The sequence below is a fragment of the Esox lucius genome, chromosome 1, assembly GCF_011004845.1.
Source record: "Esox lucius isolate fEsoLuc1 chromosome 1, fEsoLuc1.pri, whole genome shotgun sequence".
Lineage (NCBI taxonomy): Eukaryota > Metazoa > Chordata > Actinopteri > Esociformes > Esocidae > Esox > Esox lucius.
In genome coordinates, this window is record NC_047569.1 from 21,943,040 (window position 1) to 21,971,027 (window position 27,988).

At 41.6% G+C, this 27,988-nt stretch overlaps 1 protein-coding gene across 4 annotated transcripts; it reads right to left on the bottom strand.

Annotated features, from left to right (window-relative positions):
• Positions 1-27,728, bottom strand: taok1a (TAO kinase 1a). 4 transcript variants are annotated; one of them, XM_034291506.1, is made up of 20 exons: positions 27,398-27,728; positions 14,298-14,545; positions 14,126-14,197; positions 13,133-13,234; positions 12,982-13,027; positions 12,793-12,889; positions 12,526-12,639; positions 11,908-11,999; positions 11,510-11,603; positions 11,321-11,402; positions 11,024-11,194; positions 10,610-10,810; positions 10,307-10,456; positions 9,955-10,191; positions 6,831-6,959; positions 6,075-6,278; positions 5,609-5,848; positions 5,293-5,505; positions 4,955-5,137; positions 1-4,410 (listed from the first exon to the last, which is right to left on the bottom strand). In XM_034291506.1, exons 2-20 carry the CDS (start codon positions 14,427-14,429, stop codon positions 3,889-3,891), a joined length of 3,081 nt encoding a protein of 1,026 aa, XP_034147397.1. In that variant the 5' UTR covers positions 14,430-14,545; positions 27,398-27,728; the 3' UTR covers positions 1-3,888. The 4 variants fall into 4 exon arrangements, with proteins under 4 accessions (XP_034147397.1, XP_010890488.2, XP_034147395.1 ...); XM_010892186.5 differs by having other exon boundaries at positions 10,307-10,459; XM_034291504.1 differs by lacking the exon at positions 27,398-27,728 and adding an exon at positions 17,341-17,423 and having other exon boundaries at positions 10,307-10,459.
• Between the last annotated feature and the right edge of the window lie 260 nt (positions 27,729-27,988).

Below are 27,988 nucleotides of genomic sequence, written 5' to 3' on the forward strand. Positions count from 1 at the left end.
TCCAGAAATGGAAACATTTTAATGGGGGATTTAAATATGCAAGCAATTAATCTTATTCCAGCATTTTACCAACTTTTAAATTAATGTTGGCATACAATGGCAGCATCACATTCAACAATAACACAAATCAGAATATTTACTATTCTAATCTGGTACATGTGAATGTAGAGAGGATGGGATAGGAGAAGAAAAAAGCACAGACTTATTGCAACAGACTCATGAGGGGGAATGAATAACACCGCATCAGTAAACATGTCGCCCCCCACAAAGAATGTAGCACCCCCTTTTGGCCAATACCATGTATTAGGAAGGAAATGACTGATCTCTATGGCAAGTTGCAATCAATTACCCAAGTTTTAATCAAAATCAGTACACTGTTGTTGGACATTATGTGGGTTAACAAGACTCATCCCTGAGCATGTGTGCCAAATTTCCAAAGTCAAGTCAAACAGATCATAAGACAAATGTGCTGTTAAAGCGCCATTATGTTGTTTATATGTTAAGTCCTGATAGTGTCTGCAACACTACCAAATGTTATTACAATGCAAATATCCTTGACAGATGGATCTGTATATACTATATATGTGGTCTAGACTATATATAGTCCAGACCACATTCATGTAAATGTTTATAGAGATCAGTCATTCGGTGCCAGAGTAGAATTTTCAGTGTTTTCACAAATATTATATGGCAGAAAATACATCATGGCTATGGGTTCATGGCAGAATAGTTCCTTGTGGAGATGGACATGTGTACCTAATTTCATGACTTTAGGTCAGATGGGGTAAGTTGTGAGATGTTGTAAAGTTTGCATAATCAGTCACTTGTTATTGCACCAACACCATGTCAATCAGTGTAGATATAGACAGAAAAAACTGCCAGATCTCTATGGCAAGAACAATCCTTTACTCAATGTTGGTTAAAATGGCGCTACTGGTGTCAGAGATATGCTTATATGAATGCATGCACCGAAACCTATCCATAGCACCCTCCCCGATTGCGTGGGGAACAATAAACTGAGTGACTGTAAAACCAAAGAACAGTGTACACTATGGATGCCATGCACAAAAAGCAGTAGGGATCAGTATGCACACAACCTAGATCACTTTTCATCAGTTACTTTTAGACTTCATACCAATCTTAAGTTGAGATGTGGATAACGTCTGTAGAGTAAACTAATGTTATTCTTCGAGATGATTTATGATTTTGTCACAATGCAAATTTCATTTTAAACTGAAATCCCAGAAAGTGTAGATATACACAATATGAACATTTCAATGATTCATAGGAGGATATATTACTTAAGGTGTCTCCATCTCTAGGTCTTTTTAACCCCCAGAGGCCATTTCAATACACATGTATGCGTTTAAAGTGTTTTAGATCTCCATACAGAGTAACCCTCATCCTAAAAGCAAGCATAGTGTGAAAGAATGAAGTTTGAGAAAAAAAGATAAAAAGTTCTCAGGTATCGAACCACCTTTGGCAAAGTAAATGACTATGTAAGTGCTTTAACACCTTTAACCACTTTCAAATTGCTCACCAACATAGAATGTGCAATTTGTTAGTGTTCCATTTACATGCTGAACAGCAGTCACTAACAATTATTTGCACTTAAATTTACCAGCCACTGTTAATCTTTGGGTAGTGTGATATGTATCTCTGATCGAAGAGTTGTTAGTGTTGTTTATATTGAGGACTATTATAATTTGAAAACATTTTTGACTGAATTACATTAACCTGCTTCCACATACACCTCCATGCCAAGCCTGCTGTCATGGTCAAAAACAGCCTTCACATAGCAAATTTCAATATTTCCCTTTCAAACACATTCTGAACCCATATAATTTTCTGTATACAAATGGAGCTCTGCTCTCTATGTTCCCTTCTTTCATGTAAAAACCTGGCCTGGAACGTGCAAATGTTGTTTTAACCAAATATCTTGTCTTATAATACTCTACAATCAGCTTTATTCTAGCCACAAATGAAAGATACGCAGCCATATAAATATATCTATACATTGCTATGAGTCTGCTCCTTCACTTAGCCCAAGGTTTTCAAATCTTTACTCCATATAAGACCCATTATTAGCTGGTACGTCCATACTTCAACCACTAGAGCAACCCACTAGATTCCAACACCTATCCAGATGGCTAGGCCTTAAACTGCCACCCATTTAACCATATACATTTTCTCTGCTGTATAAAGTGCTTTGACAAGGCAACAGAATTTAAAAGGCACTAAAATTAAATTAACTGATAATTGTCAGGGTTCTTATTACAGTCTGTCTTTGCTCTTGAGCCTGATGATAAATCTGCCCAGCGTGAATTATGCAGATCATCCTCCTTGACCAGTCACATAATCCAATGTGAAAATGAAATGTAATACAAACTTGGTAAAACTATAAAAGGATTTAAAACAGTGAAAAATTGTTTGAAATATGAATGTTCTTGTACACTTAGACTATCAGTATCAGGGTATAAAGGCACAATTTCACAGGACTATTAATAAGCTTTAGGTCATTAGTTTTGGCTCCGGCTCTGCCATGTCCCTTGGGTTTGGCTGAAATAGTAATGCTATGAGACACTCACCTAAATTAACAATAATAACACTGGCCTGAAGTACAGCAGTACAGACCTGAGTTGAATATGGCTAATGCTGAATTTATGGTTAGCTTGGACCTCAACCTTTGCAACAGAAAAAGACAAAAAGAGTAGCATATAAAATATGAATATACTACTTCAGCAATGTTATTGGCAAATGTATTAATTAGCAGCTTAAACTCCTACAGGGAGACAAAATAAAAAAGACAGGTCACCAAATGCTGGCAAATTGCTCAATGATAAGTTACCTCTCTGTAACTGCTTCTCCAATAAGGTAAATATTAACATTTAAATATTTCAAACTGCAGGTCTAACTCTAAAATGTTTCTGAAATTCACAACAAAAAAATCTGCTAAAACATTTTCTCTTGCTCCAAACAGCTTCAATTCCTAAAATCACAACAAATAAGAACAGCTAAAACATAATTTATCATCAAACTCCACAAAACCAGCTGATTCTTAAAGAGTAACAATCTTAAAAAATAACCACCACATTTCTGCAACAGGTGCTGATAGTAGCTGGTTTAAGAACTGTTTTAATATAAACTGCTTAGTTCAATGAAAGCTGACCAAAATACAAGCAAACAAAATTGTGCCCCAGTGTCCTTCACCATCTAAAATCTATGAAACCATTTCAAACCAACATACATTTATTTCAGGCATCATCAAGCTACTCTATAGAGTATCTTAACGCAAAACATTCTTCAGATTTCAAAAGTTATTTCAGCAACTTAAATGACCTTAATAGCAGGCTGGCATAAAGAGGGTTTTAATGCAGTGGAGTTTCTCTGGTATTTTGACCTCAAAGTAACTGGATAGATAGGCCAATGCCTGATCAAATATAAAGGGGGGGGGGGGGGTCCTGGGCTGCCTTAGCTTCCTGTAATTGGTAGACAGAAGACACTAAGCAACGTTAAAAGCAGATGGCAAACCTGGCCTCAGTGGAGCAGACAGTAGCACATATGTAAGTACATGAAAATTAATTCAAAAAAGAGGAAGCGCTGTAAAGACCAATGGAAGTATTAAGTGTTGATAAAGAAACAGATGACGTGATCTGTATGCGTGCTAATAAACTATTGTGTAGAGGGGGCGTGCCTCTTTCAGCCCTTTTGACCTGAGCAACATTAACTTCCCCACATATCCACATCTGTACACAGGACAGGAGAGAGAGGTTAGAGAAAAGGGGAAATAGAGGTGGTGGTGTGGTGGAGCTCAACTTGCACTGTCCCACTCTGCTCTGTGGACTCTCCTACTCCTGACAATTGGGCCCAGCTGGGCTGGCTGGGAGTCTATGTGTAAGAAAGGTGCGACCCGTTGGATATCTGAGAAGTGACGCTGGTGCTCCTGGTCATAGCCTGCTCACTGCGCCCACCTGAAGCTGTCCTGCTCAGTGCCTGGGGGCTGTTCTGCACACCACTGCCTCTGGCCCCCAGGGGTCCTGCCGAGGAATGGCCCCATGGCTGAGGGGCCACTCCGCCCTGCATGGCTTGGCTCCAAGCTTGCTGCATGGGGAACCCTCCCTGACCAGAGTGATATTGGTGTTGACTGCCTTGGTGCCCAGATCCTCCACTGCCCCAGTGGGGCCCTTGGGAGCCCCCAGAGTGGTGCTGTGTCTGGTGGGCCCAGCTGCCGGGGGCCCCAGGGAAGCTGTGGCTGAAAGCCTCTGGGGAGAGGTTGGACAGCACCATGTTGCTGAAGCCTAGACGCATGCTCTCTGAGTCGAAAGCTTCGATCTCCCGGGCCTGGCGCTCCAGCAGACTACGGATCCTCTCCAAACGCTCATTCTGAAGGGCCAGCATCTCCTCCTCAATCTGAACAAACACACACAGCTGCTCAGTCATACAATATCGCAGTATCAACATAGCATTTGCTTAGTAAGGACAACAGAAACACTGGAGCAGAAAATAAACTGAAGCATTGTACAGAACAAATGTTGACTGAATACGGAGTCCAAAAATGGCACCCTATCCACTATGCTCAAAGTGGTGCACTAGGTTTTTTTTACCCCAATGATTGATTTCCTCAAGCCAACAAAGTATTATGCAGTATGAAATCTCTGGCTCAATCCATTATGTTTCCTTGTAGCACATGCTTGTAGCACATGCTTCTTTCCTGAGGGAGGGAGTGACTGCAGTGTGAAGAGCAACGCATTGTGTAAGTTACTTATTGACAACAAACATAAGGTGAGCAGATTTCTATTACGAACGTTCAGATATAAGATGATATGAAGAATGCTTATTGCCAGACCCATGACTGGAACATCGTTAGTGGTAGCACAAGATTCTTATGTAAAATAGGGCTAAGATAATTCTCTGTTTGAGCCACTGATTTAAGAGGCAGAATAAAAGATGAGACCTTCTGCTCCAGCAGGGCTCTCCGGAGGGACACTCTCTGCTCCAGGTCCTTCCTCTCGCGGTCGTGCTGAGCGTCCGTCTGCATCTTGATCTTGCTCTGGTAGGCGTTGAGCAGCTCTAGCTCCTGCTGCAGCTGCATCCTCAGCACCTGGCACTGGGCCTCCTGAGCCTCATCGAGACGCAGCTAGAGGAGAGCCACACAGGGAGGACACAACGTTAACGAGACGCAGCTAGAGGAGAGCCACACAGGGAGGACACAACGTTAACGCTACGCATCACTACACAGCCTTTTCCAAAGTCTGCCCAGTGGAAGTGGGACAAGTCCGGGGCGGGACTCACAGCCTGTGTGGAGAGCATCTCGTTGATCGAGTGGTCGTACTGCTCAGCCAAGATGGCCAGCTTGCGGGTCTGCTCCTCCTTTAGGCGCTTTAGGACAGCCTTGTGGTCAGACTTGGGTGTGCTCTCCAGTAGGTGGTTCCTCAGGGCCTTGTACTGTCTGGTCTGGATCTTACATGTGTCCTGGAACTGCTTCTTGATCTGGAGCTCTTTGGACTGGGCCGGGGGAAAAGGAACAATAAGCAGTCGTCAAGTCCTTGAAAAGCTGCCAAGGAACATCAGAAGTATGGAAATATGTTAGTCTCCAATATGTGCTCACCTTGAGGCTCTTGGGCTGCTGTCGGACCTCCATTACATGTTTACGTCGAAGCTCCCTCTCTCTCCTCTTGTTGTACTCCTGCTGGTTGGTGAGCTCGGTCTGGTGCTGCAGGCGGATTAGCTCAGTCCTCATCTTCTGGATGGTACTGACCTGACCAAACTCTAGCTCCTGCATGGACTCATGGTGTCTTAGCAGCATGGCGTGCTCCAGGTCCTTCTGAGTCTGACGTTTATTCAGCTCCTAGACACAGAACAGGCAGTGGGGAGGAACCAGACGGGTTAAGAGAACTGCTGCGACTAAAAGGGATCAACTGAAGAGATCTAGAAAATATGGTCACATAAGGAAAAAGCTATGTATGGACTATGCTCAGAAGTAGAAGATGGCCAGAACCTATAGAGGGCAAATCTAAGGCCAAGCACAGTTACAGGAAGTGTCTAAGAAAGAGAACGGCTAAATGAGTGCTGACCTCTCTCACTAGATCTTGTTCCACGTTGTGGCGAGCAATGAGGATCCTCCTCTTAAAACGACGACATTCCAGGTCCAGGTACTGTCTTTGTCTCCTCAGCAGATTAGCCTCCTCCTCAGCCTGGAAGTGCTGGAAGTTCTCCTTTTGCTTGGACAGCCACTCCTGTTTCTCCTTCTTAGGGGTCGATTGGTTCTCATTCAACTCCTGGGAGAAGACAGATTAAACAATGAGAAGGGAGTTCAATGTCCACATTTCCTATAAAGGGTGTCTTTAATCCTTGTCTGGCATGCCACAGGAGTGTGCAGTCTTAGAAATGACGCATGTCGTGTTTCTCCGCGCAGTATAATAGACAAAATGCTGTCTGTGTTTATGTACAATTTAGCAAATGTTCTGTATTGGTCTACCATCTTTAATGAAGAGCAAGTCACAATTTCAGTCAAAACTGGCCATAATCCTGTTCTTCTGCCAGACCATGTATATAACCTGTCACTCAGACGGCATTGGCCGTACCAGCGTTGCATGGCAAACTGGCTGAGTCTTGGAACCCTTTCTTCTGCTTGGTGACTGGACACTGCATTCAATCAGTTGCATGTAATGGGATTCATTTGTGACGCAATGCCACTAAGCTGAAATCAATTTCTGAGGGGTGACGCACAAAGCAACCCGAATGGAATCCTATGGCAAACAACACATTCCATCCAGATTGTCTTGACAAGACATGTGACTCCATTTGTATGACAGCATGCCTTCCTCTACCTCTTTGAGCTGCTCCTTGCGGAGTTTGTACTCTCGTTTCTGGGACTCGAGAAAGCTATTGAGCTCCTTCTTCTGCTGGCTCTGGATGTGCTGCTGGAACTTCTTCTCATCATTGGTAAAGGTCTTCGCCTGCAGAGACACAGAAAATCCATGTTAATAAATCTAACTTAAAGAACATTCTCCTTCACAACTGTGCCTGAAGTAAATGCAGTGGAAATTGTAGTAGTAGTTGTAGAAATACAAGCACTAGATTCTAGACCAATGAAGATTTGACTAAGTAAAAAGAAAATCATTGAGGGGAGTATGGAGTAAATGATAGAGGTTTTTCATAAAATCGTGTTGTTGTTTCGCATTAACCTGATGAAGAGTAGACAGAACAATTCTAAATGTATCATGTAATCACTTGTATATATGCTGGGTGATAACCGATGAAACGTTTAACCAGGTTACTTGAGCCTAAGGCCTTTTTCTGATCAGTCTGTTTGATTCTTCCACATTTGATTGCTGAGAAACAGAGGTGGATGAATAATAAGGTACACTGTTTGGATTTCTGTGTCAAGGACAGAGGGGGCATCTTATCTGTACTCTTGCTCTGACTCCACTACTATTCCCATGATCAGTACAATGAGTGGTTCTTGTTTTTTTCCGCATATGAAAGTAAAGGACCTGTGGCTTGTCCCTGACTCTTGGGAGAATGAGACGCATCACGCCACCATCACGCCACCAATATTTCCTAACAGTGTCTTGTGGGGCAGATCCCAGAGGGTTGTGAAACAATGGTGGAAGATTGGGGAATTAGATTAGCATAACGGGAAGGCCTAATATCATTGTATAACCCTACTGTATGGAAGTGTCTGATGCATGGATGCCGGCTGTTCTGCTGACAAACATGGTTCGGTTACTCCACACCAGCATGGCTTTATTACCTTAAATAAGTCCACTATTGAATCACAAACTCCTGAGGTGTTGGAGCTTTTTGGCGGGAAAAGGGGAAAGAATTTCCACAAAAATGAGTGAATGGAGTAAATAAGTAGAGTATGGACTAAATAAATAGGGTATGGCGTAAATAAATAGAGGGTATGTAGTAGGGATGTACCGACAACACTTATTCAGACTGAGTACAAGAACTTATATTCGGGTACTAGCCGATACAGAGGATGGATACCAAGTACTCAAAGCTACACTAGGTAGGATCTGGAGTAAATGAGTGAAGCGAACATGGAGTAAAAAAAAAGAGAGCATGAATTAATTAATGAGTGAACAACTACAGAGTAAATGAGTGAAGCAAATATGGAGAACAATAAATATATAGAGGGTATGGAGTAAATAAATAAATAGGGTATGGAGAAAATAAGTAGAGTATGAACTAAATAAATAAATAGAGGATATGGACTAATTAAATAAAGAGGGTATGGAGTAAATAGAGTATGGAGTAAACAAATAAAGAGTATGGAGTAAACAAATAGAGGGTATGGAGTAGGGATGCACCGACACCACTTTTATTCAGACCGAGTACAAGAACGAGTACTTATATTTGGGTACTAGCCGATACCGAGTACCGATACCAAGTACTCAAAGCTGTACTAGGGAGGATCTTTTCAGTAAACAAACAAATGTTTTGTCCCCTATAAACATGTTGTGGACCGGGTTCTGGTGTTGTCGTCACCTATATTGATAGTTATTGTATTGCATGAAATGAGTTTGAACAGGAAATATTGCAAAATGCAGCGAAAATATAATCATTGACAAGGTTAGAAATATCGTTGCGGACTGCCATACGGGTGACCAGTTTTCAATCCTCACCTCTGACAAATTATTTGTTCAGGTTAGACAAAAACTTCACTGGCTACAAGCTTCATTCAGTAGCTATGTTTATAGAACGCTTAAAATTAAACTCTTTACGGTTACATTGCAACTATTTCTGGTGGATTTCCTAAGTATGCACCCGTGCATGTTTTCTGGGGTAATATAGACCACAACCACTTATGCAGTAAAAGAGGAGGGGTTCCCAAGATTCTCTTGTCTTTTCACTACATGAAAGAAAGTCAGTTATGGTCACCTATATGGATAGTTATTGTATCCATGTCATTCACGAATGAAAGAACAAAAAAAAAAAAAACGTTGTTGTGCCATGATATTAAATAGCTTTGTCACTGTAAAGTTTGTCTTCAGTCTCGCTAACAATTGCTCAATTCTTATGAATTTTCCAAGCAGTAAGATACTAGTGGGCCTATTTCAGGCTAATAAGCCATTAAAACAGCCAGTGGCAAAAGCCAATCAGAAATGATGTTTGATGAAAGTGCTTGTGTTAAATTAGTGTTTTTCCTTTCCTCTTTTAGCCTAGCTTGCACTCTACTTCTGTCATTGCTGACATCTCCGTAGTCTGAGTTCTATATTCTATAGCCTACTTATGCGTCCAGGGGCAACACAAACATTGAGTTGTGTCGGCATATTTCTATGAGTGCGAGTACAAGTACATGAGCCCAGGACCGGCCCGATACCCGATACTTGTATGGGTGGATCCCTAGTATGGAGTAAATAAATATAAAGGGTATGGAGTAAATAAACAGAGGGTATGGGGTAGATAAACAGAGGGTATGGGGAAGATAAACAGAGGGTATGGGGAAGATAAACAGAGGGTATGGGGTAGATAAACAGAGGGTATGGGGTAGATAAACAGAGGGTATGGGGTAGATAAACAGAGGGTATGGGGTAGATAAACAGAGGGTATGGGGTAGATAAACAGAGCCACAGAAAAAATTAAGAGACCACTTCACCTTTTTCTTTCCTTTACAAAAAGTTGAAAAGGAAGGTTTTGAATGAGGAACAGGGTTGAAATTAAGAGACCACTGCAAATTGAACGCTTCTGTTCCTCACTCAAAACTTTCCTTTTCAAAGTTTTTGGAAAGGAAAGAAAAAGGTGCAGTGGTCTCTTAATTTGTTCCGGAGCTGTATAGAGGGTATGGAGTAAATAAATATAAAGGTATGAAGTAAATAAATATAAAGGTATGGAATAAATAAATATAAAGGTATGGAATAAATAAATATAAAGGTATGGAGTAAATACATATAAAGGTATGGAATAAATAAATATAAAGGTTATGGAGTATGCAAATGGCCATACATCTTTCTCCATGGCTGCTTGGTGCTTCTTAATGAGTTTCTCCATCTCCTGGGCAAAGCTGTTCCTTTGGTTCTCCAGCTCTTTGTCCAGACGGAGACGGTGTTCATCCATCTCAGCCTTCAGCTTGTTCTCCAGGGCCATCAGGTGCTTCTGGTGCTGCCTCCTCATTCTCTTATAGCCTGACATCTGCTCCCGTAGCTCAGAGTCCTGCTCGTGCTCCTTCATCTGACGCGTCACCTGGGGGAAGATGTAGGGCTTGTCAAATCTCTCAATACAAAGACTTATTTGTCTCTTTGTAAACTCTGCCTTATCCAAAGTATTGCTGTATTTTTCAGACTCAGTGTCCCCATACCAGGGAGGCAGTGCGTATTGTGGCAAAGTGCTCTCGGTTGCGCTGGTGTTTTGGCCGTGGAGGGTGTGCAGGGGCAGACTGGGGCTCGGTGGGCAGCCGGCTGTTAGGTTCAGACTCCTGGTGATACGTCTCCTCCTCCTCCTCCTCCTCCTCCTGAAGAAACAAATAAAAAGCTAAAAACACTGCCTACAAATAATGTGTAAAACACCCCAGGAAACGAACAACACTGTCTTGCATTTCACCAAATCAACTCTATATTTAAGCCTCCAGTCATCCTGTGATGCCAGGATCAACTCAACTCACTGGTTTGATGTGAATGACAGAGCTGTTGGACATGACGGTGTTGTCTCCCTCCATCATGTCCATCTCACTCTTGTCATCTCCAGCGTCGGTCAGACTGTTGACAGAGCTGCTCTGTGAGCTGGCACTAATGGACATACTGGGTATGGACTGGTTACTGCCAACACTGTTCACTGTGCCTGTCCTGCCACTGTTCTCTGGCTCCTAGGGACAACAAACACAGAACATGAAACCCTGTCAACAACACTAGAATCAGAAGCAGAGGGTTAACAGGAATCGTTAAGAGAGAATCATTCAGCACTACCAGGTTCCATTAACTGGACTATAAAAGGGGGCTTTTATACTACAGCGGTTCAGTTAAAAACCACAGTCAACTTAAAGCTCTACCGGAAAACAGAAAGCGATTGGGTGACTGACCTCCTCATCCCCGTCCTGTGCCTCGGCTACAGGGCCGTTGTGGGCTTCCTGGAAGAGGATTTTCTTCATCTTGCGATACTGAAGGTTGTCCAGCTCCCGCACCGCAACCTTGGTCCTCAGGATCAGGTCCATGAGGACAGATTCAGGTCGCTCCCGCTGCACAAATGCGTGCTAACAGACAGGGAGGCACAGAGGTCAGTTGTTCTCTATTGGCTTGAAGGTGTATAATATTACTGTTCATTTGAGGGTGACCTTATAACATCAGGAAACCCCTCAACGATATATGCAAGGTCTTACCTTTAAAAGTTCCTCAGAGTTGGGCCTGTCTTGAGGAAATTTCTGGAGGCAAGAATCTACAAAATTTCTGAAGTAATCTGTCCTGAAGTACGAGATGGGGGCAAGAAAGAAGAGATTAATTCTCAACACAAAATACTTAAGGGGAATTTGTATTTTCCTATAGAATAGGTCACCTATTGCATGACTTACCATTCACTTGACTGCAGAGTGGGGCTTTCATTCTGCGCTATATGGTATAAGGCACTCATCGCATTCATATTAAACAGTGGAGGTTTTCTCTCAGCTAAAGACAAAGAGACCAGGAAAAACAAAAGGTTACCAGGATCCACTAACAGGAAAACAAAGAGGACAGTGGGGAGGAAATACAGATACAGTGGCATTTTAACATTTTAGTCATTTAAGCAGACACTCCAGTTATATCAAGAAAGAAAATATCCAATATAATGCATTATTAAAACCATTATCGAGAAAAAAAAGTCTATGACACAGGGCAGATATTGATTCGAGATAGGAAGACATGACAGCAGTTAAACAGAATATCAAGTCTAAAGTTGAACCAGACGAGAGTAAAAGACAAGAGAATTTACCTAATTCAATGCAGGTTATTCCCAGAGACCAGATGTCAATCTTCCCATCATACTGACCCTCATCCATAGCCAAGATTACCTCTGGGGCCATCCTGAGCAAACAATCATTTTAATGACCGGTACAATCACAAAGCTTTTAGGTTGAATTTGGTAAGCAGGCAGTAATCTACTTGCAGATCAAGGACGCACAGAAGACAGCATCAAAGTCGGTAAAACTTAGAGAAATGGCATGGGAAGGCTGTGAGATGCATGTGCAATTGAGGTACACTGACATAGTAGGAGGCACCATGAGACACAAAAGCCTAGGCATGGCCCCTAGCTGTCATACTCAGCAGTACCAACAGGAACAGGGTGGAGAGGCACTAGCACAGTGGTTCATAAACCTCTCCTAGGAACCCCCCAGTCACGTTGTAGCCCTAAACTAGCTCCCTTTAATCAAGCAGTTAAGGGCTTGAGGTTGAACGGACAAGTTGATTTGGGTGTGCTAAGACATCTCATACATGGACCGGCTGGAGAGGCTTATGAACCACTGCACTGGAGGGTACTCCATTTCTGAATTCTCGCCTGCATTTGAAACACCATTTATATTTTCCTGTGACCTGAAATTGAGCCCCTCACCAATATGGCGTCCCCACAAAAGAGTTGGCTGGAGAGACAATGGAGGCAGAACCGAAATCTGCAAGCTTCACTTGGCCAGGCTCGGTCAGCAAGACGTTCCCTGCCTTGATATCTCTGTCAGGCAGACAAAAACAAAAAAGAGACAGAGAGAGACAGGGAAAGGTGAGGGATAGAGATTCAAATCAAGGACATTGGAGCTTTGTTCCACTGGCACACACCCTTCTTTAGGACAGATCCAGCAAGTCCACACATACAAGCACTACTCACCGGTGAATCATGTTGTGGGAATGAAGATAAGCTAACCCCTGAAGAGCACCATGAGTAATTGCTGCGATTTCCATTTCTTGTAGAGGCTTTTTATGAACTAGACAAGATGTAGAGAGGGAAAGAGTGCTGCAAATCATGGAGAAAGAACAAACGGAAACAAGTAATGCATCATAAAAACTTTCATCTTACCTTCCAGGACATCTGAAGCAGATCCTAGACAGTACTCCATCACCAGCTACAAAGACAAAAAGCATTCAGCTGAGTGAAAGTAGACGTTCAGTGCTTCACATTACAGTTCATGTTGTAACCTAGGGTTTACATTTTTGGAAAATCCTCTTACCCAGGCAGTGTGTTCTCGCAGATAGCATCCCTTGTACTCTATGCTGTTTGGATGCTGTATTCTCTGCAAAAACTTCACCTCCTTGATTATGTCTTGCCATTTCTAGTAGGTAAAACAATGGAAGCAATACATCATGCTTGGATAAGCTTTAAACAGTATGTTACAAAGAATTATAATTTGAAGAACATAGCAGATGGCCAACAGAATTATTTTTAGTGCCGTGTCTGTTATCAGGATGGGTTGTTTTACTAGCTTCAAGGAGACACTGTCTCCCATAGTGTTAGGACAGCCTGGAGCTCACAAGTCACTTGGTGTACAGTGAGAGGAAGCAAGGACATAGCACCGAGCTCAGGGAGACACCAGTAATGACAGCTGGTACAGCAGACAGATACACCCCGTCACCAAGGACACAGCTCTGAGCTCAGGGAGACACCAGTAATGACAGCTGGCACAGCAGACACAGATACACTCAGTCACCTGATAGGATCTGGGTTGGATGAATTCCTGTGCCTGAGATGCACAGCCCTGAGAGGTGGACAGGATGTTTTTGTGGTAAAATTCCTGGTGGATTTTGATGTATTCTTTGGGTCATATCCACCTGTTGCATGCTACCGGGCAGACTTCCCGATGCCATTGACCTTAACAAGGGCTCCAGGAATAAAACTCTTACTGTGGATTCTTCTTTGCTTCCCGAACCATGTACCTCAATGTGCATGTAGGTAAACTGTTTTACCACTGTTCTGCTGGTATTCAACTGATTAAATCAAATATTTAGAAAAATGACAATGTGGTCAAGTCTGCTAGAGTTAATTAAGGCATGCATGCAATATCCACAGTTGTATTACAGATTAAGCCTGAAGTCGGCTAGATTTAAAAAAACCTGACTATATTAAGCTTCCTTGGTATGATAGCCTTCCGGCAACTGAAATCATTTTTTGAGAGGATTGGTGGCTCAGTCCATCAAATCAATGTCCTTAAACAGACATTGATTACCTCATTGGATTGCTTTCCACTGTAAGACATCTTCTTAATGGCCACCACTTCAGTGGTCCGCACATCCCGGGCCTGCAGAAAAAAACACATAAGTCAACACTGAGCTATATTTGTAACTGGTCTAAATAAAACCACAGGTGTGTGTGTTCAGTCATGCCTTAACGATACTCACAAAGTAGACGGCCCCAAAGCTGCCATGTCCGATCTCTCGCAGGTCCGAGAAGAGTTTCTCAGGGTCCTCCTTGAAGAAGAGCTCAGCAACATCGGGGTCCTTGAGGCTCCCCGCCCGGCTGGTGTTGGGCATGCTGAGGGGGGGACGTGCCAGTGCCACCGCCGCCGCCAGGTATTATGTGCGACAGCGACGTGACAGCCCCCACCAACGGCTCATCTGCAGGACAACAGCCTCATGCGTGTACACACCTGAAGGGACCACAGACAAACTGCAAATTGGTGAATGTTGATATTGATTCTCCTTTGGATTATTTTGGGGGGGGCATTTCATGTGGAGGTAAAGGACAGTTTTTTGCTGAAAGAGCATTGGGCCGGATTCAAACTCATGCAGCAGTAGTAGAGCGTGTGCACAGGAGGCAGTGGCTTAGGCTGATGGACTAGGCCACTTGTAATTTCCTGTTATTCGAAAAATGTTCCCATGCAACTGAGAACAGTGTCACAGCAACTCTCTCTCACTTACTGAGCATTAGATCATGCAGCAAAGCCTGTGGAATTGTTTTCGTACAGAATGATCTGACATTAACCACACCAGGTCATAATTGTATGCACTCACTACTACAAGTTGCTCTGGATAGGAGTGTCAGCTACATGTCTAAAATGTGAAGGTATGCTGGCTGCCACGTCTAACAAGGCATGGTCTTGAACTACAACTCCTTTGCCATTATTGTTGGGACAGCAAAAGGGAATGAGAGGGTGGCAGAAAGAGAGTCAGCCAGGGACCAGAGCACTGGGCTATTGGCTAGTATATTTATGTATTTGCGTGCATTTCAACCTCCCAAAACAAAGGCTAATAAAGATGACAAAGCAATTGTACGCCAGCTGCCATGTCTGATCTAAATATGCCATGGTTTCTGCCTTGAAAGTTCCTTGAACTAACCAGTTATAGCAGCCAATATTGAAAAGCACAAAAAAATCAGCAAGAAACAATAAAAATTGGATTTTATATCTTATGTTTTTTTTTTACTACAAATCCCCAGCATTTTCACAGCACTGAGAAATCTTAGAAACTGATTAAGCAATAATCATAACAACATTGTAAGCATATGAGAACAAAACTAATTTTTGTTTTGTTTAAAAGTATGAACTTGGTGAATCACCTGGCCAGGGATCGGTAGTTAAGCATGTTTGGCCACAGGCAAAACTATTTCTGGGTTAATATATGTCAAAATAGGGCAGCATGATTCGGAAAATATATTTTTTTTACGATTATTGCAATTACGATTATCTGTAACCCTAACCACTGTTGGATTTAAACAGGGTGAAAAACCTCACTTACAAATTTAGATCGTAGAACTACATAATGTGCTTACAAAATTAAAAAAAGGATTTAAACAAGTGCATTTGAAATGTAACACCAATTTCAAGGTGTAGCCTGTGTCTCAAACATTGTAGACATATCTACACAGTCAATGCAAATAAAAAAAATGCAGTGCAGAGCATGCCCAGAGCTCTTGGTAGAATGCTACTGGAGTTAACCTGAAGCAGGACAGAAACCAATATTCCCTACAAACATTCTCCACACACTCTGCTATAATACTGAGTTTGCTGTGTTAGTTAATTGTAACAAATTATAAAGTTAGGAAAATAATTTTGATTAAACTCACAAAATCAAAAATCAAGGCCTAAATTGATCATTTTCTTGTTTTAATTTAGGGACAATTAGCTGAAAACCATTAGTTTGCTAGCAACAGAAAATGCCCCTCTGAATAAGTGTAAAAAGAAAGATGGTTCAGGAAGATATAAGGTAAACTCCTTTGGACATTACATGTGTGATGATGCTGTCTTTTATGCCATTACTGGTACTAACTTTCATATTAACTCAAAAATAAACCTAAAAACCTGCAGTTTCTCAATTCAGGTCTCAAGACTGGCTAGACATAGAGAAAACGCAGGCTTACTCAGAGTTAGGTAAATGTGATTTTGACTTGCAGAGTAACCTTAAGATACAGGTTCTGGTGACCATAAAGCAATGTACTAGGCTGTGTTGAATGGGCACAGACGGCAATGGGCATTCTTATTCAAGACTGACGTCAGTGTGTTGTGTACTGAAATGGAATCTATACGACTTGAATGCTAATTATCTATGCAGTAAAAATCCTACATGGAATGCCCTGTGCTCAGAAAAAGCCTCCACTGTGCCTGCAGTCAGCTTCAGCCCACAGTAACTGAGACGGCAGAGTAAAAACACCCAATGACTTTACTATCTCTCTCCAAATTGACTTTTTTCAAGCAGAAAAGTGGGTTTAAATGCAGAGGCTGCGCAGAGCAGACACCCTGCCAGACTTGTAGCAGAGTAGAACCAAGAAACGAAACAAGTGCAGTGTTTACATAAAAGGTCTCCTCAGACTTAAGTAGCATCATAAATGGTAAACATTTTAAAAAATAAACAGTGCTCTGCTTTCACCTTTGTTGCTCAGTTCAGCGCCCTCTGCTTATGACGCACAGCACTGGGCTGCTCCAGTCAGATGATGTGAATGAACCTAGTGTGCCCGTCTCTGCCGTGGTCAGCCCATTACACAACCCTGTGAGCATCCCTGGCTGCACCAGCAGAGCTAATAATAGGAGTGAGGGGTGGGCTCATAGGCCTGTGATGTAACCATGAGCTCTGGATGGTGGCCAGTTATAGCTCTTGTTCCATTCTGGCAAACAAACTAGGAAGAGATCAGTCTCCCGTTTCCATGGAAACAACAACTACTATATGAATGCCAGCGGGCTGTATCCTGGCTGACAGACACTGCCCCCTGCCTTCCCATCTCAACGCCCATTTGCATCGTTTACGCAGACAGACACGCTAAAGCAAAGACAATTTCTCTCCAAAAGAAAACCCAACATCATAAGACAATAGTTGAGATTAAATAGCTATGCCTTGCAGCAGGAAACAAATATCATTCCCAACATGGAACTAGCTGCAGCCATAAGCTACACGCCTCCTCAGCCCTCCGATGATAACAAACCAGATGATGAATAGCTGTGGATGTCACTACCTGTGTGCCGATCCGAAACATTTCTCGCTGACTCTTATACATGTCACCTGCGATCGATGGACATCCCAGAGGAAAGATGACAGAGCCTGGCCAGCTCAGACGATCAGCTGCACAGTGCACAGACACACAGAACAACGCCTCTCCCTCTCCGACGCCAGAGTCACAAGACTGCTCCTCTCCCCCTCGACCTGGAAGGAACAGCCAGCCCACAGTCCCTCGGGCAGCCACAACAGGCATGCGTCTTTTGTCAGACAACAGTGGACGTCTCACTCACCACCCTGCTGCCACGGCGCTCAAATAAAGCCTTCGTAACAATGTGCTACTGGGACTCTTTATTGGTTGCTGCATTGTTGTCCACTACATTGTTGCTCATGAATGAGCCTTGTTATGGTGGCCCCTCTCATGATGTTTTCTACTGCAGGAGGCACGTGAGAGCACAGACAGCCATGGGGCAGGCACCTTTAAAGAAGAACTACATCCTGCCACTTACACTCTACAATGCCGCTGGAGGACAACAAAGCTGGGGGTCTGGACAACCCATTGTATGCTCTCACTGCACTTCTCAGCATATTTTGTTGGTGTTACTGGAAAAGGGGCCTGATCAGCAATAACTGCTACAAACAAATTCCCCTTTGACATTCCACTCCGATCAGATGTTATACTGTGTATGTATTTCATAGAGTAGCATTGGGCTCTTCCTGCACAATAATGCCAACATATTGGTGCATGGATCAGAGGACAGCTCTTTCATCAATGATAGCACACTCAAAACATTTGTTTAAAAAAAAAAAATGAAGGGTCATGTGCACATTATGCAAGTCAATGGTGGCAGTCAACGGGGGGAAATGACAGCAAAAGGAATTGTGGGTTGTAGAAGTGACCAGACATATCTACCAGAGTTCAGAATACAACTGGAATAGCAGATGTTGAGGAGTGAGCTGAGATCCAGTATAGGGAGTATTTGCCTAAGAAGGACTTAAATAAGGATGTAAAAAAGTTGAGTCTAGTACAGTAATGAGGGGCAGATAACCAAATCGTATAGGGCAAAGAGATTTGTTTTGAAGGTAGCCCTAACAAACCAGAGGGGAGCATGGTAAAAAAAAAAGCCATATTAAAACAAATTGGCCACCATTCTACTCAAGCACTGGTAAGTATGCTTAGAAATTATTATTCTATTATAGAAAAGCATACAGTACTATATCTACAAAAGATTGCCCATTATGAATAATAAAAGTAGCATTAATGGAAATATAAAATATAAAAAATTTATAATAAAAATAAATAAAGTAATTATTTGGTCTGGTTTTGCACTCTAGATTGATTTTGATAGAATAGACAAATGTTTATATAAGTCTGGGGTCGCTGGAGATATAAATTGGGTTGTCCTGCCAGGGTGTCTCTCAAGAGTAAAGTGAGAGTTATATCTACAGTGCACTTTCACAAACACAAAAGGCAACATACTAACTGCGCTCTATAAGCCATGGCTGCTTACTAAATCAACAAAAATAATCAGTGTGTGTTCACCACAGTGTTTTTTGCCTTCCATGTAAAATCCACACAATTAACGAGAAAATCACGCATGGTTTTTATGCCCTTTCCTTTCTGCTGGCCAGCCACCCAGAGAACATTCAACCCACTGAGCTGTCATAGTTGACCAGCCTCTCATTGAAATTGTAAGTTCTAATTTAAGTAAGCAATTCATTGCTTTTGACTATCACTACTAGTCTAGCCGTTGTGACCATGTGCATACAAATTGAAGAGCTGTTACTCTATGACTTGGAAAAGATGCTCTTTGAAGTAGAGAATCCGGTCAGAATTCGTGCACACTTTTGGATTGCATGTTTTTTCTGCCACTGAAAAGTTTAGACGTACTGCCTCATAGGGCTTCACAATTTGGATAAAATACTGAATCGCAAGTTCTTTGACAAATATTGCAATTACGAGTATGATTTGCGATTATCAAACATAGGTGCAAACAGCATAGATAATATCACTTAAATTACAGCATTACAGATCATAGCCTACATAATGTGCTATTAAACTGAATAAAAATCAGTACAATGTTTTCCATTTTACACTTATACCAATCTGTCAAACTATTTATTTAACTGCTCATTTAATGCAATGGCATTGGCAGCGTTTAAGTTGGTGCCATTGCCATATCTGGTTAGGCAAATCTGCTCAACGCTTGAGGTATATTTTCTCCCTTAAGTTTGTAGGCACAGACACTGAAGCCGAAACTTTTAATAACCATGCTGTTGGATATGTGGGACAATATCTTGATGCCACTCACTAGCTTGAGGCAGACAACTTCGGTAGCAGTTGCAGTGATAGTTCTAACATCGAAAAACCATCAAGTGTTTAAACAAAATGTGTCCAGGTATCTAATAATCTCAATCTCCCCAGCAGAAAGAAGGGGCTAAAAGGTGCAACATCTATGAAAAACGAAATTAGCCAATGGGCTCTCAAAAGCATCCTCTCTTTAGTAGCTTAGGTAGAACACTCAAGTACTGATGCCATTTCATTATGGCAACCCTCAGAGCTGTAGTACTCCGGTCCGGTCTCCAGACCTGTTTTTGAGTGTCAGTCTGGTCTCAGTTACATTTAGACCCGGTCTTGACTTGGTCTCGGACAAGGTTTCCTCAATTTGAACTGGGAAAAGAAACATAAATTGGGAAATAGTCCATACTTCAGAAATATGAATTACAAAAATACCAGACAATTTGGGGTCATATTAGGGTGGGGATCTGATACATCTATAATAAGTCTTGAGTTGTTCAGGTCTCGGTCTTGACTTAGACTCAACACTTTCCCTGCTATTCTCAGCCTCATGCCCCCAGGGTCTTGGTCTTGACATGGACTTGAAATGCAAGGCCTTGGTCTTGCTTTAGGTGGTCTCAAACACAGCTCTGGCGTCCCTTGTGACTCCGGCTGGACTAAAACAGCCATCTGATTGTGAGAGATTAATCACTATTAATTCACAATTGATAAGGAGATAAGCAGAGTGCTTCTTTGGTTATAGATTTATTTAAAAGCCTCTGCATTGTTGTACTTTCTAGTACGCTGTATTTGAAAGTTGGATGTAGCGCTAACATGAATAGATGAGAGCTCAGCAATCAATCAGGCATATGTTGCATTTGATTTACACCAATGTTCAATACGTTTGTCCTTGTTCTCGAAAGAAAAGTAAATCATTTGTCCATTCAAATTAATAATGAATTTTGTCAGAAATACAGTGTAGGCATTGTTAATGTTGTAAATGACTATTGTAGCTGGAAATTGGTTATTTTTAATAGAATAAGAACTTTCTTCTGAAAGTTGTCAGTCTATTCCTATGAGAAATAAAGGCTAATCCATGCAAGAAATTTCCAACAAACTGTAGATCTCTTAAAACACTGTACTACTCTCTTCAGAGAACAGCGCAAACCGTCTCTAACCAGAATAGAAAGGAGTGGGAGGCCCCAGGGCATAACTGAGCAACAAATACCCTAGAGTGTCTAGTTTGAGAAACAGTTTACAGGTCCTCAACTGGCAGCTTCATTAAACAGTACCCACAAAACACCAGTCTCAACATCAACAGTGAACAGGCAACGCCAGGTTGCTGGCCTTTTAGGCAGAGTTGCAAAGAAAAGGTTATATCTCAGACTAGCCAATAAAATGAAAAGAACACAGACACTGGAAGATTGGAATAATGTTATGGATAGACAAATCTAAGTTTGCATTGTTTGGATCACAATGAACAACATTCACGAGACACAGACCAAATGAAAAGATGCTGGAGAAGTGCTTGACACAATCTGTCAAGCATGGTGGAGGCAATGTGCTGGTCTGGGGGCGCTTTGGTGCTGGTAAAGTGTGAGATTTGTACAGGGTAAAAGGGAACTTGAAGAAAGAAGGTTATCACATCTGTAATGGATTGGTGAGCAAAGTCACTGAATCTCACCCCTATAACTGTTGTGGGAGCAGATTGAGCGTATGTACGTAAGAAGTGCCCATCAAGCCAATCCAACTTGTGAGAGGGGCATCAAGAAGCATAGGGTGAAATCTGTTCAGATTACCTCAACAAATTGACAACTAGAATGCCAAAGGTCAGCATGGCTGTAATTGCTGCAAATGGAGGATTATTTGACAAAAGCAAAGACTGAAAGACACTATTATTTCAATGAAACAAGAAATGGAACCAGGGAAGCATAGCTCAGCCGGCCTGTGATGTTTTTGTCTACCCTGAACAAATCCGAATGCATAATGTTTTGAAGAATTGAGCCTGTTGCGAGTGGAAAATCTGCACAAATTGGCCCAGTGGTTCCGATGGCTGTCAACTACCTCTAACAAACACCAAGGCTTACTCATGTGCTGTTCCTCCAATAATAACTTGAATAATCATTACTCAAAATTGCAATGTAGGCATAAACCATTGCATGTTTTTTTTAGTGAGGAGACATGCCCTGACTATAATTTACGTACAATCTTTGATCACTCAGATTGTCACATATACCCAGGGTTGCGTAAGTTACTTCTAAATGTAATCTATTACAGTTACTAGCTACCTATTTACAATTCTTATCAGTAACATAACTTTTGGATTACTCAAACTCATCTAATTACTTTCATATGAAGAGACATTACAAGACAAATAAGGGGAAAAACAAGTGAATAAGACCTATTGCCGGAACAAACAATGTTAGAGTTCACATACCTGGCCATAAATGGATTCAGCATTTTACCTTAGGAGTTATGTTCAGTACCTTTGGAAAGTATTCAGACCTTCACTTTCACCACATCTTGCTTTGTTGCGGACGTAACTTATAATTTACTAAATAAAAAAATAAACTGCCTTCAATCTACACATCCTAATAATTAACTGCCAATTGATATGAAAATGTAAAACTAGTATTCAGACCATTTTTCATAACATTCCAAACTGAGCTCAGATTCATCCTGTGTCCTTAACCTTGAAATGCAGGGTCCAATGGTAACTTTTTTCCCACACTGGCCCTATCGGCTAGTTGGCCTGATATCTACTGGCCCAGACTATTTTTACAGGCCCAAACAGAGTTTTAAAAAAACCACAATATTATTTTATTTTACAGATATTTAGTATGTAAATATGCTATCAGAATATTGATATATAACACAGATTTGCATATGATATGAGACATGAGAGCTGATACAAGCAATTGCTGTTCACATAAATATGAAGCAACGCACATCATTACTTTCTAATCAATGGTTATATATTAGCAACTATAAATATCACTATCATCTTTTCATGAAGATAATTGCTTATTTGATGCGACAAAAGCATGAAAATAAAATAAGAGTTCATATATTCATGGCAACAAATACGGCACAATACAGTACTTGCACAACTTGGTTGACAGGCTTCTTGTGTGTCACTGCTAGCAAGCACTCAGGCAGGCGTAGTTAACATGACACTTACTGTCAACAAGCCATGTCCTTATGGTTTCTTCATCTGTGTTTATCAGCATACGTCATGGACGTAATCCATGAATGGTTTCTCCCACTTCACAACATGATAGGCGGTTGTAATTAGTTTTCATTTGGCAACGTGCCACCTCATTCATTCTGAGCAGGCAGACGTTCATTGGTGCAGTCACTGGGTTGTCAGCAGCCAGTTTGGCCACAATAAACGGGACATGCTGTAAGGACTTAAGAGCAGGTTTTCTCTATGTGTTCATTCCCTTAATAAACGACCCTGCCTTATCAACTTATGCAGGAAATGCACAATATGAACGACAGTACGTGTCCCTTGCATTATCGGTTCCGACCCATGGAACGCGTTTTTTCCACCATAACAAAAATGCTTTGACTCGTACAATCATTTGCTTTGACTCGTACGATCCCATATTTGGGAACTGCTGTAGAATGCACTATGAACTATGGTCAAAACAGACAAGCCATCAAATATTATTGGTCAAAAAGACGACAACGGTACAGTACCACACAGAGAGGGGAGAAGCACCACAGACACATTTTATGTGAGAACAAGCGGAAGAGAGACAAAGATGAAAAGCAAACATTTTAGTATGATACAATGAATTTAAATGTGGAAATTGAGTACTAGACTGTCTTTGCCTACTAGCCCAACGTTAGATCTTACCATCGTTAATGTTGAACCCTGCATCTGTAGCAAATTCAAACAACTGGAAATGATTTAGAAAGGCACATCTATAGACGGTCCCCATATCCACTTCACTCTGTGCCAGAGTAAACACCAAGCCATAATGTCCAAGGAACTCTCCCTAGACATCCAAAATAGAATTGTGCCCAGGCATAGACCTGGGTAAGTTCATAAAAAAGGTTAAAAAAAATATTGAAACTTCCCAGGAGCATGGCGGCCTCAATCAAAGTGAAACATTCAAAGTGTGCTGGCATTCCAGACAAACTAAGTAACTGTCCAAGAAAGTCCTGAGTCAAGGAGGTGACCAAGAACCCATTGGCCACTCGACAGAAACTCTGACACTGTTAGAGATAGGAGAATCGGCCAGAAGGACAAGAATCTCTACAGCACTCCATCAATCAGGACTTTATGGTAGAGAGTAAAAGTTATATGACATGCCGCCTGGAGTTGCCAAACGATACTTAAAGGACTCTAAGAGCATTCGCCTAGCTAATGTCATTCCTTTCCTACGGTGACACGTGGTGGTGGGAACATCATACTACCAGATTAATCTTTCGGGGTGACAAGGACCCAAAGCACACAGCCAAGACAACACTGGAGTGTTGGACTTGAATTCCAATGAAAATTTGTGGTCAGACTTAACGATCACAGGTCATGGCAGCTATTGTGTATAGACTGATGGCAAAAAACAAAACAATAATTTCAGTATAAATGTATGCGTGTAATTTCCAAACAATTCATTCCACTGTCCAACAGATCATACACAAATAAAAATTCCAGAGCACAGGCAAACTACATAGGACAAGTTGTCCCACCTTACTCAGCCCAAGATCCCCAAGGTAACACCCAAGGGATCTACATGCTTCTCTTGTCAAAATCAATGTCACGGTGCATGAGTCAACTGTCAGAAAGAGGCTGGACAAACTTGCCCTTCATGGGAGGTCAGAAAGGAAGAAGCCACTGTTCCCAAAAAAGAAGATTGACATGACATAATGATGTCTTCCAGAAAACACTAATAATACTGGAACAAAGTGCTCAGTACAGACGTATCAAAGGTAAAGTTGTTTGGCAAAGTTGTTTGCCCGCCATATTTTGTGAAAACACAACACTGCCTTTAAACAGAAGAACCTCGTAACGACCGTTAAGCATTGATGCCCTAGCGTTATAGTTTTGACCTGCTTTGCCATCTCAAGGACAGGCCAACTCGCCATCATTGAGTCAAACATGAACGCCCTATTGCACCAGAGAAAGGTTGAGGAGAACATGAGTCTATTTAAAAACTTAAGCTTGAACCGAACAAGCATCTTGTGACAAGAAAATTATCCAAAAGACACAAGGAAAGCAACAAGGGAAGAAATGGACTATGGAATGGCAGAGTCAAAGCCCAGTTCTCAATCCTACTGAAATGCAGACAGGGGACTTGAGGCAGAACTTGCATGCAAGAAATCCCTCGAAAAAACTGAAAATGAACTGGGCAAGTCTTTATCTGCTGGCCCGCGATTAGAAGGGTTGAATGTTGTCCCTGGCTGGATTCCGTGGTTTACTATGTGACAGACTGTTTTTAACCACTATGCTATTTAAACAGTGGGTGTGCGTGCATGTGATGTGTGTAGAGATGTGGTGTCTGTTTACTTCTTGCATTGTCAAACCAATTAGTCGAAACTCCACGTTTCTCGAAACTAGTTACCTACATTAGCTAACATCTAAACCAACAACAGGTATAACAGGATCACTAAACTACATTCAACACGTTAAATTAGAAAGAGATCATTGAAGATGGCTGGCTAATAGCTATACAGTACCTATAATGAAAACAATGATTCAAATCACTCCATGGGTAGTCCGTTTCTTTACAAAACAGTGACAATTGATTAGCTAATCACTACGCCATGAGAACTATGCTATGTAAATCAAAATCCAGAACAATACATTAATCGTCGGTACAGTTCGTCCATCGCAATATAACCATAAGCAGGTTTACCTTAAGCTTACTATAATTTAGCCACTGAAGCTGGTAGCCAAGTTTCTGTCTAGCTATACAGTACCTATAATGAAGACAATGACTCCAACCATGACTTGTTTGATTCTTTAGAAAACAGCGACAGTTGAATAGCCAACCAATACGCTATGGAAATCGAGAGCAATATCCTTGCCGGTGCAGTTCGTCCATTGCAATAACTGTCAACAGTTTTACTTTAGGCTTACTATATAATGTAGCTACTCAAGCATGTAGGCAGCAAAGTTCTAGTCAATCATGAACAAATCCTAAAACCTAAGTTGTTTTGTCCGTGGAGAGGATCAAACCCCAGTCGCCAACGTGACAGTCTGCATCTTCAACTATTATGCTGTTTAACAATGGGTAATCAGTCACTCACCCAGTAATAGACATTCACACTTCTTAGCTGGCTCCGCTTATGCGGTCCAGAAAAAAAAAAAAAAAGAAGACTTTCCAAAGGGTTTACTTACTGCCAGAGCAGCTTTCTGTCTTGGTTGCCTTGTCATGCTCTAGTGGCCCCCTGCGGTAGGTTGGGTGCCAGCAAGCTACATTACATTAGAAAATGTTTTCCTTTCCAAATTATGTGACTTCCAATTAATGACCATGGACTTGCATCATCACATCAACTCCTCAACAGTTTTGGGAGAGTAGAAAATGGACGCGTCTTTTGATGCACATCCCACCAAGGCATTCTATTTCTTATCACACTGCTCCCTTAACCAGGAAGTGAAGTCCGACATACACATGCTTGGTGAAGAGCCTGTTATCCTGCCAACAACCACAATTGTGCTTCTATGCCCAAAACCAACAAAAGTAATCACTAGAGCACGATGACACAAGTCAGCCCTGTCTAACACCCTACCCATCCATCCCAGATCCCATCCCTGAATCAATTTGTACCGCCCTTAGTGGAATTCTCGAACCTTTAACAAACATTTTGTCATGTTTGCAGAGCTAGCTGATGGGTATTTAAAGTAACCAATACTGGGCTCAGAGGAGAACCCATCACAAGTAAAATGGTCTCCTTCGTACAGAGATACTGGATCAGGGTAGTGTTACATCACTAATATATATCAATGGTAATGCAAGCTGATACTAAATGCTGTCTCCTTAGAAATAATAATAGCAAGGTGTTTGCATTTGCCGGCTTATTGTATGTTATAGTTCTGTTCATATTAATGTGTATAACCATTACATAGGGACTTAAAAATAACCTTGTATTTATAAACAAGACGTGTGAATCAGACACAGAGACAATGTTTTCTAGAAAACTCTTGCTTATCATGTAATCTTTGCAATGCAGATTAATCACGTTAATATGACGGTAACAGCAATACTGCTAATTAAATTATATGAAATACCAACTCTTAATTGAATAAAGTCTCCAACCATATCTAGCTCGCTGGCATGCTGCCTACATCAGTAGCGTCTGTACCGTCCTTCGCTAACATAGCTATCGAAGTAGTTAGCTATATAGTTAGGATGTTGTTCAAAAGTTCTAAACGCCAACAGTCAAATCGACAATAACATGTGCTACGACACACGACTGCCACCTTTAGTTAGGTAACTACCTCAGTAATGTCAACAAATCAACAACTCACTAGCTACACCCTATCAAGTTAGTGGGGTCGATGTGGAATCAAGCTAACGCTAGCTTAGAAGCCGTGAAAACTTGAACCAGCTAGCTACAAGTAATGTACATAATGTACAGTAACGTACAAAGCAGTTGCCTACTCCGATTCTTAATTTTGTTTGGTGTGTAGTCATTGCATGGTGATATGACAGTGTTGTATGTATTGGTACACTTAAGGCTGTTTCAAGTATTGTTTACCACAGTCATAACATCCACATTAACGTGTAAATAGTTTTTTTTTAACTAGCTAGATAGCATTAGCTGCTGTTAGCCAGTTGAAACTCACCCTTCCGATAAGGCCAGGTTTGAGCGAGGCAGAAAATGTCGTGTGCTTCAACCAATTTTGGACAGAAAGACTAGTGGACTTGTATTCTTTTCGTATGTTATATTCTCCTAACACTGATTCCGGGTGTTTTCAAAGTTGTCAAACGATTTGTTGCTTGGCTGTGTAGAGTTGGTTAAAATCTCCACCCTTGGAATACCGGGGAGGGGGGTCTGGGGGGAGCGCGATTCTCGACAGGCAGGCAGATCCCAAAGATGGCGGCCGTGCGTTCCACAGCCTCCCTTCGTGACAATTAGGGCGGGGAAAGTGTAAAGCTGAAGGAAGTTCAAGGAACACCAAGAAAACACACCGGATACTAAGAGCGACATTTATGTCCTATGAGCCTTTTCATTTTAATTCAGAAGATCGTATTGGCATTTACATTCAATTGCTGTTAGAATATGTAAAATATTTCACTGTTTATTTTGAGGTTGAGATTTTCATTGTCGTCCTTAGTCCAAGTATTTTTATGGAACCCCAATACAACCCTATTGCTGTAAACTCCATCTGACCTAAACACATGTAGCATCAAAGCTACCAAAACTTAGCATATCA

Coding starts and splice junctions, on each gene's coding strand:
- taok1a (XM_010892186.5), bottom strand. CDS start 14,429: ATGCCCAACACCAGCCGGGCGGGGAGCCTCAAGGACCCCGATGTTGCT. Junction 12,890..12,981: donor TGCTTCAGATGTCCTGGAAG/GTAAGATGAAAG, acceptor CATCTTGTCTAG/TTCATAAAAAGCCTCTACAA. Junction 10,192..10,306: donor CAATACGCACTGCCTCCCTG/GTATGGGGACAC, acceptor ATCTTCCCCCAG/GTGACGCGTCAGATGAAGGA.